Raw genomic sequence first — 12,751 nt, 5'->3', positions numbered from 1 at the left:
GTGTCCGATCACCCTGTATGAGGGATCCTGCCTAACTGCAAGACACCTGCAGAACTGATGATATCCCACGTGATGTCTGCCATGTTGGAACTCTAAAGAACAACTTCCTGAAGAAGCTTTGTCTCTCACTCCGGTTCTCCTGGGATACTGACCTCAGTACATCTGCACCTTATCTTGTAGACTTCTGTGCAGAACATTGGAAGCACCAGACCCTCTGCCTGGCCTCCACTTGGCTATGCTCTCTGCCTGGGTGATCTAACAGGAGAGAGGGTACTTAGGGGTAATTGGTCACCTGTGAGGTGGGTGTGCAGACTTTGTATTGGGTCCTCTCCAGGAGTTTCTTCTGCACCCAGTGGCTTCTCCTAGCCCCCACCCCAGTCTCTGGTTGGACTGGCTTTGTTGCCGTGGGTGGGGATTAGCTAGAAGGTGTCTGATGCTTGACTTCCTGCCCCTCAATCTTTTCTAATTGAGAGAGCAGCTAGAAGGTCTGTGGGGAGTGCATCCCCAGACTTCTGTCTTTGTTTCAGGACACCTGCCATTTCCTCAAAAACTTATGGTGAAGTTTCTTTGGCTCTTCACTGACTGTGGGGAAATAGTGGTTTTCCTTATGAGAGATAGGTTAACAGAAGGTCTACTGTTCAGTGGCTTCAACGGGCATTCTAGTGTTTGTGTCTGTGCTTTAGTATTATCTAAGTGTTTCCTAGAACAAAACCTGCTCTGTTGAAGTCATTTGTCTCAAGCTGTCAGGCTTAGCATAATCTGGGTTGGCAGTTGTCACCTGTGCTTACTTTCCTGGCACTGAAGGATTTCTGTAGAGACCTAGCAGATCAGGAGTGTGCTCTGAAGCCGTGTCCTTCCTCTCTCTCCTCTTCAGTCCTCCGTGGAGAGAAGACACATCTGTGGTTGCCCCGAAGTTCTTGGTGAAGGACTTGAAAGTGAACAGGAGACCTGGCAGGTACTCACCACAGCATCTAGAATGTGGCTGGAATTGGCTGGCAAGGAGTTGTTTAGTTTCTTTTATTGCAGATAATGGCACCAGGTGACAGACAGGCCAGGTGATTCCAGAGCCCCATTGGCTCACTTCCTGTGTCCCTCTGGAGGATATTGGGGATTGAGAGTGGAAGTGTTAGCCAGGTGGGTAGGCACAGAGTGTGTTATCCACAGGCGAGGACACAGGTGATTGTTGTTTCTGCTGCCGGCTTTTACGCCTTCCCTCGGTCCCTCATTGCCATGGTGTCTGCTGTCTTCTGCTTGCACAGGCTCTCAAGATGACTGCTTAGTATTTGCAGGGTGCTCATTATCCATTTACTGAGAACAGGCAGAGAGGGACACTGGGGACAGCAATTGCTGAGGGTTGTGGCAGAGCCAACAGCAAAAGGCAGCCACTGTCTGGGTATATCACAGCTGTGTGGTTACTTTGCTGTTAGCCCCAGCTGCCAGCTGACTCCAGAGAGTGTGCCTCTTCTTCAAGGTAGCCGCAGGCAGTACATTAGGGACCTAAGCTGCCTGTGCATTTTCAGATGGCCAAGTGGGCTGTTTTACTCAACAAGACTGGCCAGGCCATCCACCCCAAGGACTGTCACCACTGCATCTCAAGGGCCAAGCAGTGAAACAGACCCAGGCATCACAGCAAGTTCTTGTCTCTCCTGCGGCATGGTTTGCTGTCTAACGTTACATCAGGGCTTGTTAACCCCAGTATATCCTTGAGTGCTTAGGGGCACATTACTTTTCAGCTTACCAATACTAAGCCAAATGCTAAGAATGGAGAACCAGGAGGCCCCAGCCACTTTGAGGCTGGGGCATACATAGTTCCTGGTTCCCATGCTGTCCCTGGGTGACTGGAGGGTGTCAGGTGCTGAACTACACTGGAGAAAAGTGGGTTTTCTTTCTACCCAGACCCATGTGTCCCCACTTGGAGCTCTTCCAAGAAGACCTTACCTATGGCAGGAGAAGAAATACACTCAGAGAGATGGCTCTGGCTGTCTGGAAGTGGAATTGAAGACATCATTGCCCAGCATTTGTGAGGGTGAAAAAGCCACAAGCAAGCTAGAACACTCTAGGCCCTCATTTGAACCTGGAAGCTAATTCACCTGTAATCATTTTCTAGAACCAATGGTGCTTGGCTGCAGATAGAGATTTTCTCCACCTCCCATTCTGAGTGATGGGAAAGGTTGAATCTTTTCATTCAGCAATGGGATCACTTGACAAGTAACTTTGAAATAACTTGGTCTACTGTGTTTGTATTGTAATTATTTTATAGGTATTTCTAAGTCTGTAGTACTAAAATAGCTAAGCCGTGTAACAGGCCAGAAGTGTCACAACCTCTGCCCTCTAGTGGGGCCCTATTACCCCAGTATGGAAGGGACAGCCTGGCTGGTGCAAACAAGTAATTTGCACTCCTTTTTTTTTTTTTTTTTTTTGGTCTGGACAGGCAGGTAGGCACTGCTGAGTGAGGCACACACTCCAAAGCCAGCATCTTTAGAGTTCTCAATCCCATTTTTAGTAAAGTAGGTGCTGTGTCTTTTGTTTTCTGTGAAGACTGTCCATCTGCCAGCCTTGGGCTTCAGGCCATTTCGGTTTTGGCTTTCTCAAGGTACACAGGCCCATCTGGTGTTCCAAGGCCTCATCAGATGCCAGCACATAAACCTCTTTTCCAGCACACACTGTGGAGGGGCACTTATCTAAGTGTGGCTCTTCTGGTACTTTATCAGCTCACAGAAATCTGAAGTAGCAGCCAGGGCAGGTGGTACTTGTGTGAGAATGAAGCTGGACTCTCTCTCAGTGTTGGCAGGTGTCAGGTGGTAATGTGGGCTCTGAGTTAGTTCTCACACTTCTTCACCAACTTTGCTAGGCTGAAGAGAGGGGTGAGCAAAGCAGGCAGGTTTAGGACTGACCTGCCCATGCTAACGAGGCTAGATTGGCAGTTGAGGAGGCCTGGTGTTGCCCTCTGACGAGTTATTCCTGTGACTGACTACAGCAAGGGCAGAGACCCCAGGTAGGCAGGACCCTAGGTCTAGTGGATGTTAAAGGGATGGTGACTGGGAGACCAGACAAGCAGCGTCCATCCTGCTCCTGCATGAAAGAAGCCAAAGAATGGCAGAGCTGATGACGGCTGGGTAAAAGTCAGGAAAAACTGGACACTAGGAAAGGCAAGCTAACTCCTCATACAGGGTATAAAAAGTAAGAACAGCTTAGAGAATAGTGGGTCACTGGTTCCCATAGCCAGGGCCCTGGCTGGCAGTGAGGAAGTGAGAGAAAGTAATGTCTTCTAAGGTCAGCTGAGGAATTTTGTGGGCCATTTCAGGCCTGTGAGGCTCTCAGTGGACAGAACAGAGGCAAGACACTTACCCTTTAGGATCCTTTGCACGTTTTCAGCAGGCAGAGAGAGAAATGATTTGCTGTGTAGCCCAGTCTTGTCCTCAAAGCTGGAATCCTTTTGCCTCTGCTTTTTGATGCACGGTTACAGGTGTGCGCTACCTCACCCAACTGTATAGGCAGATTTGGACCAAAGTTTACCTAAAGCCAGTGAGGAGTGGCCCATGGCATTTCAGCCCAAGGTGTGACCGTGTCCTCAGCCTGGCCAGCTTCCTCCTCCAGCCGCTTTCCTCCTCAGCCACAGTGAGCCTCAGTCCTTCATCTGACACTGGATACCACTGAACAGGACTGGTGGTCATTTCTCACTAGCTCTGGCAGGGTCATGTGTGAACTTCACTCGGTACCCAGTCATGCTGATGGGATGTATTGGCACTAAGAGGACTTTGTTCTAGCTACCTCCTGTCCCTGGAGGACTTGTGCTCTGTTCCTCTATGTTCCTTGATGACATGGGTTCCCTTGGTGAGAATCTGCTTTGTGTGTTTGTTTGGCTTTTTGTTTGTTTCCTGGAACTAGCTCTGTAGGTCAGGCTGACCTTGAACCCAGACATTTGTCCACCTCTACCTCTCAAGTGCTGGGATTACAGGTGTGAACCACCACAACTGGCTGGAGAATCTGCTTTTTTACCCCAAAGATTGATTGGTTTGTTTATTTGTTTTATGTATATGAGTGCTCTGTTTTAATGCACACCAGAAGAGGTGATCTGATTCCATTACAGATGGTTGTGAGCCACCATGGCTACCATGTGGTTGCTGGGAATTGAACTCAGGACCTCTGGAAGAACAGCCAATACTCTAACTGCTGAGCCATCTCTCCAGCCCCGAGAATCTGCTTTTAATTCTTTGGAAATTAAACTTTGATGCCACAGGGAAGACTCGTGGTCAGGATTTCCATCAGTGACAAATGACCTTGTTTTCAAATCTATCTGAAAAGGGCAGGTTCCATGCACCTCCTTTGCTCCTGTCAGTGCTGCACTGATGTTCCCTTTCTACCACCAGTGTGGGCAACCCATGGCTCTCTCCTCTCTCTCTCTCAAGCCATCAGTTGCCTCATACGGGATCAGAGGGCAGGGTCCACTTGTGAAATGATTACTGTGAGCTGAGGGAAGAGAGCAGTGGTGTCTCCACTGAACCTATATGAGAGGGACAGGACATTTCAGAAGAGAAGCTAGGATAGCCGGCTGTAGATGTCATAGGGACAGGACTAGGGAAAGGCCAGGCCAGCCGAAGCCAGAGAGGCCAGAAGTAGGCACCATGGTGAGTTGGTCCCTTTGCCCCGACAATGTGGAAAGGAGGACTTACTCCTAACCCTTGTCTGTGGTGCACATACACAGTGTCTGATAGAATTTGTGCTCAGGAGGTCTAGTCCTCTGACTCTCTTGTCTGTTCATGTGCTAAGTAAGATCTGTCTCTGTGCCCTAGAGTCATCTCAGCATTAGTCATTACCCAGCCTAGGCATGCTGTCGTCCCAAGAAAGCCCACAGCTCTCACTGGCTGGTGATTGCTGTTCTGTTCACAGTCCTCCCCTTTGCCTTCATGCACCTGATGCTGTGGATGTTTTCAGTGATGTCCCCTCAGGGACAGGATGGAGACAGGAAACCACCCAGTCAAGGGAGCAGAGAGGGGGCCCAAGGCAGGAGGCCCAGGCCCAGGATGAGAGATCTGAAGGAGTGCTGTGTTACTGTGGGGACCTGTGCGGGTTGTGATCTGAAGCCATTGAGCCTGTCCAGGCCTTTTGTGAGCTGCTGCTGGCTGCATGGGTTGTACTAACTTGCTCCCAGAAGCACAGCTGAGCTAAGAGTCTCCTTCCACCCTGGTAGGGTGACTCACTGTCTGCAGCTCGCTGACTTCGCTGACTCCGCTGAGCCACGTGGTAAATGAGCACTCAGAAGCAGCAGCTTCCCCACTCACACCCTCTTGTCTCTGCCCTCGTGTCGATGTCGGCAGAGGTGCTTCTGGGGTTCCCTCTCCCTCCCTTGTTAAATGGGTACTTAGAGTGCAGTGTCCTCATCTGCACTCACAGGACACTGGGTGGGACAGTGTGGGTCAAAGGCACTCTGAGTGTTCTGTGCTCAGTAGATTACATTGCTCCAAGGTTGCTCATGTATTTAGGGACAGTGCCCTACTGTGGGTGGGGTGAGATCTGGGATCAGGCCTTGCTCTGATGGGGATCCAGGGTGCAGTTGTCATTGAGCACGCCTCCCCATCTCAGTGCCTTCAGCCGTTCAGAGGCCAAGTTGTGTCAGGGGGTCTTGTGTGTTCAGTGTCTTCTGCTTGGCTACATTCAGGGGGTTATGACAAAAATATGATCTTAGCACTCAGGAGGCTGAGGCCAGGAGCATTACAAGTTCAAAACCAGCCTGGACTACATAACCAGAACCTATCTCAGACACAAAACAAACTACAAAGCCGACTGTGGTTTGTCTTGCTGAGCACCATCTCCTGCAGGATTCCTTGGGAACCCTCTTTTCCTGTGTCTTGTGTTGGAGTGGCCTTCTGCTGCAGACTCCAGAATGCAGTCTGAGAAATACAAGGCTAGTGCACAGCACAGGACCAACCCTGGGGTGCTCTCTACCACTAAGCCCCGAGCCTACACTCAATTCTGAGTGTGCATGCTTAAGGAAAATGTCAGAAATAAAACAGGACCAGACCCACCATGCAAACCTTAGGTGCACCCATCCCAGTTCTGGGTAATTTTGGTATTTTAGGTAGCAGGAAACTGGTTCCTGCGCTTTACTCTGGAATTTTCACTGTTACATGCTTTTCTGTAAAAAGGGCTTTTCTAGAGCATGGAAGGAAAGTAGGGGGAAATACCCAATGAGTAGAGTGAATTGATTGGGTCTAAGCCAAGTCAGGGTGCAGAATGAGGTGCTGGGCCAGATATAGGGCATGCGTCTGCCCTTGAAGCACCTTGGACCTCAGAGTGCCTTCTGTGCCATCTGCCTCTAATTTGATGGGAGTATTAACTGTTCTTCCTCAATTTTGTGTCATTCGAGACTGCAGGAAGCTATGGCTGTGATTCAGAAATACTGGAGGGTTTTGTCTATGCTTTTAAAGCGGCCTTGGGACAGGGCTGGTTTTGTGTAGCTGGCAGTATTTGGTTACTACTTGTGAATTACCTATTCTTGGTTCTTACTCTTTTTTTTTTTCTTTTTTCTTTTTCTTTTTTTCGGAGCTGGGGACCAAACCCAGGGCCTTGCGCTTCCTAGGCAAGCGCTCTACCACTGAGCTAAATCCCCAACCCTTGGTTCTTACTCTTAATAAAAGAGGGTGGTGTGTAGGACACTGGGGTGGTTCACATAGAAGGCAGTCACTGAATTCTGGCACCTGGTATTTGTAAGTGTCCTCTGACATTGTCCCTTCCATCCTGGCTAATGCCTACATGTAGCCTCTGAGGTTTTTGAGTATCACTTGTCCTTAAAAGAATGGTTTCATGTACCTTTTCAGCTAGGTTGCTGGTGAAAACAGAATAACATTTGCCAAGCGTACCAGTAACCCATTGCATGAGCTCCTGCCAGAAATCAAGCAACTTTCAGACAGAGGGTATGCACCTAAGCAGCTTCTGTCCGTCTCTCATGCCTGCCTACCTGTATCTATTCCCCCTGCCCACAGTGTACACCTGTGAGCTATGTTCGTTGCTGGCCATGGGGAGACCACCAGGCAAGCCACCACTTCTTGGGCCTGGGCCTGGACAGAACCTCTGCAGGGCCAGGTCCCTGGCAGTGTGAATACCAGCATAATTTTAACACTTTGGAGCAAGAAGAGTGCACATCTCTTAGATTGATGCTGGTGACCAGAGGGCAAGGCAGGACACAGCCAGGCACTTAGGTCTGTATTGCCAGGAGCAGCTTCCATTGTAAAGTGTTCCTTCCCTGGGTGAGAGGTGAGAAGAGGCTGCAGCCCTGACCTAATGTGTCTTTGTTATAATAATGTGGGAGGTGCCGAGTCCTCCTCATGCTCCTGCAGAAACGCACTTCACCTTCCCCAAACATGGGTTTCTGTGTCGCCCTGAGTGTCCTGGAACTCTCTGTAGACCAGGCTAGCTTCAAATCAAGAGATCTGCCTTCCTCTCCCTCTGCATGCTAGAATTAATGGCGTATACCACTGTGCCCAGTTACACTTCACTTTAGAGTAATCCCAGCAAAAGAACCTGATAAAAATCTCTCCCTTGCCACTTTTATGGGCGCTCAAGGGGAAGTGTTGGATGTGTGCAGGAAGGAAGGAGATGGCCCAGTTGGGTGCCGAGTGGCACTAAGAGCACATGCGGTCAGGGTTGGGGATTTAGCTCAGTGGTAGAGCGCTTGCCTAGCAAGTGCAAGGCCCTGGGTTCGGTCCCCAGCTCTGGAAAAAAAAAAGAAAAAGAAAAAAAAAAAAAAAAGAGCACATGCGGTTACTTGCTGTGGCTGTAACAGTGTGCTGGACTGAAAAAGAGGGAGAATCATGACCATGATTTTGCATTTGAAGTTTGCGATTTGAGTTCTAGAACTGGGAAGGGATTTAGATAAATCATTTTACACAAGAGCTGATAATTACTGACACAGACACAGTGCACATGTAAGAAGTTGATTTACCTTTTTGGTGTGCGTGTGCCCATATATTTGTTGGATTCCCAATAAAAAGATTGAAGGTAAGAAAGGAGATCTAAAACTGTGCCTCTTCTGCCACAGTGACATGTGCATCCTTAGTGGGGTGGAGTTATCAGTGCAGACCACCAGCCTGACTTGGACGTAGGCCCAGCTCTGGGCCCACCAGGTCCAGCTGATTACTGACAATGCTTCAGCCCTGCACTCCCACCCAGCAGGTGTCTTACTAGGAGACTGCTACACGGCAAGCTGCTGAGTGGCTGGAATTTCAGCCAAGATGGGTTATCCCTCCTGGTGCACAGTGGAGGACACCTAGCTTTGGCTGATAAGTTCCCCTGCTTTCCCAGCTCAACACAGAGCTGTGAACAGCATCCAGGGAGGTGCAGGGGCTTCCCTGCGGCAGCTGGTATGTAGATGCTGCCCAGGATGGAGTGGCTTGGTGCTGGCAATCCTGCTCAAGGTCCCGTTTCTGACTCGTAGACTGGGCTGCTGCCATCCGTGTCGCTGCTCTGGACTGTGCAGAAGAAAAGAACCAGGACGTGTGCCGCACATATGACATCCACTTCTACCCCACCTTCAGGGTGAGCCCCCAGCAACCTCGACCCCTGCTGCAGTCCTACCTTTTTCACAGGGGGCTTTTAAGGCAGGATCCATGTACCAGTAACTCCTAGGTTAGCATTTCTGTCTGGAAGTCTGAAGATTGTAGGGATTTGCATTTCCAGCACATTGCCAGTTTGTTTCTCATCTTGGGTTACAGAAAGCTCTGATCAGGGGTGGGTACTGTATGAAGCCCTGCTTACACAGAAGCCTGCTGGGTACATATCTTTGTGGGGTACCATGCTGCTGGGTCTACCGTTACTGGAAGAAGGGAGGCACTGGCAGCTCGAATTGGCTCTTCCGTACCCTGCTGCCTGGGCTGCAGTTGGCTCTGCTGACAGACTTGTACGTATTTCTTCCACTAGGGGGCAGAGGTACTACCTGAGGCACTGCTGCAGGTCCGCAGTTCAGTGTGTGCACGAATGTGCACCCACGTGCTTGCATTTGAACATCTCACGCTCACGGGCATCTCCAGGATTATGTAGCGCCTTTGACACTTTCTCTTCCTCCTCATCTTTCTTTCCTTTTCTTCCTCCTCCTTCTTGCTCTCCTCCTCCTCTTCTTCATCCTCTTCCTCCTATTCCCCATCTTATTCTTCCTCCTCTTCCTCCTTGTCCCCCCTCCTCCTCCTTCATCCTCCTCCTTCTCCTCCTCTTCCTCATCCTCCTCTCTTTTTTTCTTTTTTTTAGACAAGGTTTCTCTGCATACCCCTGGCTATCCTGTAACTCACCTTATAGACTAGGCTGACCTAGAGCTCAGAGACCTGCCTGCCTCTGGCTCCTGAGTACTGGGATTAAAGGTGTGTGCCACCACGGCCTAACTTGGAGTTAATTTCTGAAGAGCCTGTGACTGCAGTTCTGCACCTCTATTCTGTTAACACTGAGCATCCTCAGGGCAGCACCCCCGCCCCCAGCACAGTTTCTCCCCACCCATCTATTGGCTGAGCTTTGGTACTGGATGCTCAGTGTGGTGCCAGCCCCAGGGACCTCACAGGTCCTTGTTGCTTGTTTTCTTGCTTTCTGGCCTTGGGCTGATAGTGTCATGTGTATTTCTGTTTTCCATTAAACTGTTGTATGTAAATGCCTAGGCCTTCTTTCTTATACTTCATATGTCTCTGCCAAAATTTGCCCATGATGCTGGGTACTGCTGTGGCTCATTGGGTTTAGCTGTGCAAAAACTCTCTCATGTGATAACCCTCTCTGCTGAGTGTTGAACTATCTCCTGGCTCTTATTACATGGACTAACATTGCTGTAAGGGTCCTCTCGACTTGTGACAAGTCTCCCCGGCTGAGTCTAGGAAGAAGGCCAGAGGACCCTGTGGAGCCCTCTCACAACATGACACATCTGTCCGTCCATGGTGCAGGGCAAAGGGCCTGTGCTCCCTGTTTTCCTGGTGACAAGCACATCTGCTTTTTTTTTTTAAGATTTATTTATTTATTTATTTATTTATTTATTTATTTATTTATTTATATGAGCACACTGTAGCTGTCGTCAGACACACCAGAGGAGGGCATCGGATCCCATTAAAGATGGTTGTGAGCCACCATGTGGTTGTTGGGAATTGAACTCAGGACCTCTGGAAGAGCAGTCGGTGCTCTTAACCACTGAGCCATCTCTCCAGCCCCACATCTGCTTTTTTATTCTTGTGGGACTGCTAAGGTATCTGTCCACTTTCTTCTCGACTGCTTCTGCTTCCCTCTCAGAAATATAGGAAGTCCTGAATATCTCACTCAGTACTGGCTTCCTTTGGCCTATGTTGGGAATATTCCCTATCCTTAACTATTATTGATGTGCTTCTGATGGAGCAGCTCTGGTCAGCTCGTCCTTGGAACCTGTGCCGTCAAACTTCAAGGGACACCACCTTTGTAAGGCTCCTGCCCTAGTGCGTTGTCTTACTTCTGACCCTGTTGGGTTAGATGTGACATAATGGAACCCGGTTGGTGCTTAGCACAGCTGCAGGAATATTCATGCCCATAGAGACGTGGAACTCGTTTTGTCCAGTCAGTGCAACGTTGGGAGGGACATGATCAGAGCTTCTGGTTGAGACAACAGTCATCTCATTTACATATTAAACATATGCACAGCTCCCTCCCCTACGTTCACTCTTATTTGTTTTGTGTTTTTTCCTTTAGTATTTTAGAGCATTTACAAAGGAGTTTACAACTGGAGAAAATTTTAAAGGTAAGAACATACAAATTCTATTTTAACCTTTTAGACTGACTCACTCAACCTGGTAAAGTGAATGTGGCCTCAGCAGATGGAGTCCGGGGCCTCCTCCTTTCAGTCAGCAGGTCTGCACTGGTGCTGCCTAACTTCTGTGAAAAAGTTAAATCCTAATAGTTTAGTTTGGGTGAGAATAAGGTTTTTTTTTTTAATTTTAAAAATAATTGTGTGTGTGTGTGTGCATGTGTCCACTCGCCTCTGTGTGTCTGTCCTTAGAGCGCAGGAGTGTCGGTTCCCCTTGAACTGGAGTTATGAGAGGCTGCAGACAGTCTAGAGGTCCTAAAAACTAAATCCAGACCTCGGGAATGTCCTGTCCTTCAGACATGTTCTTACCACGGAGCCAGCTCTCCTCCAAGGAATTCTTCCTTTTGTGCCTAGCTCTCCTCAGAAACTGTGGAAGTCCATTTTCTGTTACAGTCTTATGAAGCTGTCCTTTGGCTACCATGCACGTGTCTCCTTCATTCTGCTCCCTTGACTCTGCCCCTCCCAGCCCCTCTCTTCCCTGCAGGTCATGTCCCCCCTTCCTGTGGTGACAAACCTTGATTGAAAAGTATCTGGTGGGGTGTGCACATGGCAGGTGCGTGCTCACGGGTGTGTGTGAGCCTGGTCAGGTGAGAAGTGCTTCATAGGCTGTCCCTGAGGACACCTGCCATTCCTGGCATCAGGAGTAGTTTGCCTCTGTTAGCAGTGTATGTGGAGTTAGCTGGTGCACCTGGCCACCTCCCGCCACCACATGTGTAAGATTTGGCCACTTTGCCTTGTGTCCTGTAGCCTGTCGTCTGCTCTCAGCTGTGTGGTCTCCTACTGTACACATCTGTGGTGACAGATATGGCCTCTCAGTGAGCAGCAATGCACCTAGGATTGTGTGGACAGCGCTGCTGCCTTCACTGCCCTTGGGCTCTGGGCTTGGGACAGCTGTTTAGGTACAGACACCTGGAGCCACAGCTGTGACCCAGGCTTTCTTGTGTAGGACCTGACAGGGAGCTACGGACGGTCAGGCAGACAATGATCGACTTCCTGCAGAACCACACTGAGGGCTCCCGGCCTCCTGCATGCCCACCCCTGGATCCTATTCAGTGAGTAGCTCCATTGAAAGGTGCCCTGTGGGGAGCCCTGGTTCACCCCTCTCCCCAAGTTCCTGGTGCAGATTGGGCATGGTTTCTAAAATGTCAGTATACGTAGTAACTGGGGTACTGGCTTGCTGTAACAGCTTGTGATCATGGATGACACTGAAGGGTTGTCTTCTTCTGACAGGTCCAGTGACATCCTTTCCTTCATGGACAGCCACAGTGGCCAGTACCATGCTGTTGTATTTGAAAGCAACGGTTCTTATGTTGGACGAGAGGTACCACGTGTCATGTGCTTTGGGGCCACAGCTGGGATGGACTATGGTGGGTGGACTATGGTTAGTGCACTGATGGCCACAACCTTGAGCCTTAAGCTGTCATTAGTTACAGAGGCCCTAAGGACCAGTCTGTGTATAGAAGAAAGAAAAACGCTGGAGTGACAGGACTTGTCTCAGGGTCCAGCCATAGCTGTGCCTTCCGTTAAGGCCATCATTTCGCACTATTACAGATCTCCTGCGTGCTGGGTTACCACACGCAGGAGTCTGCAGGGCATTGCTGCTTTTGTGAGATGTTTGTGTCATATAGGTGGTTCAGAAACCTTCAGCTTTGGCTGAGTATCAAACCAGAGACCCAGAGACCCAGTTGCTAATGCCAGGGTCCCTGGAAGACAAAAGGCCTCCTGGCCTGACCTTTGAGTTCCTCCTTCCTGCTGCTTGAATGCAGTTCTCTAAATTATCTGGGCAGTTTGGAAAGGAGACAGCGCTGCTCCAGGTAGGCCCTGGAGGTGTGAGGCAGGCTGCAGAGAGATCAGGGTGGCAGCCATATGTACCTGACAGCCCTCTGGGATCTCATGGCCTTCCCTCCAAGTTTGGCAGGATTCCCAGTCAAAGGACTAAGAACAGCAGAGCCC

At 49.6% G+C, this 12,751-nt stretch overlaps 1 protein-coding gene across 4 annotated transcripts in view; it reads left to right on the top strand.

The window, feature by feature from the left end:
- Qsox2 (quiescin sulfhydryl oxidase 2) overlaps positions 1-12,751 on the top strand; it is a 29,649-nt gene that overhangs the window by 2,193 nt on the left and 14,705 nt on the right. For 2 of the 4 annotated variants that reach the window (NM_001109434.1, XM_063284545.1), the window contains exons 2-5: positions 8,435-8,535; positions 10,684-10,732; positions 11,745-11,850; positions 12,029-12,119. In NM_001109434.1, coding sequence (NP_001102904.1) covers positions 8,435-8,535; positions 10,684-10,732; positions 11,745-11,850; positions 12,029-12,119 — 347 coding nt within the window. Of the gene's footprint in view, positions 1-874; positions 956-8,434; positions 8,536-10,683; positions 10,733-11,744; positions 11,851-12,028; positions 12,120-12,751 lie in introns of all 4 variants that reach the window. The other 2 variants (XM_039105855.2, XM_017592040.3) reach the window with 2 other exon arrangements.

The sequence above is a fragment of the Rattus norvegicus genome, chromosome 3 (assembly GCF_036323735.1).
Source record: "Rattus norvegicus strain BN/NHsdMcwi chromosome 3, GRCr8, whole genome shotgun sequence".
NCBI classification, from domain to species: domain Eukaryota; kingdom Metazoa; phylum Chordata; class Mammalia; order Rodentia; family Muridae; genus Rattus; species Rattus norvegicus.
The sequence above is the reverse complement of the archived record's forward strand: the minus strand, read 5'-3'. Positions and strand labels throughout refer to the sequence as shown.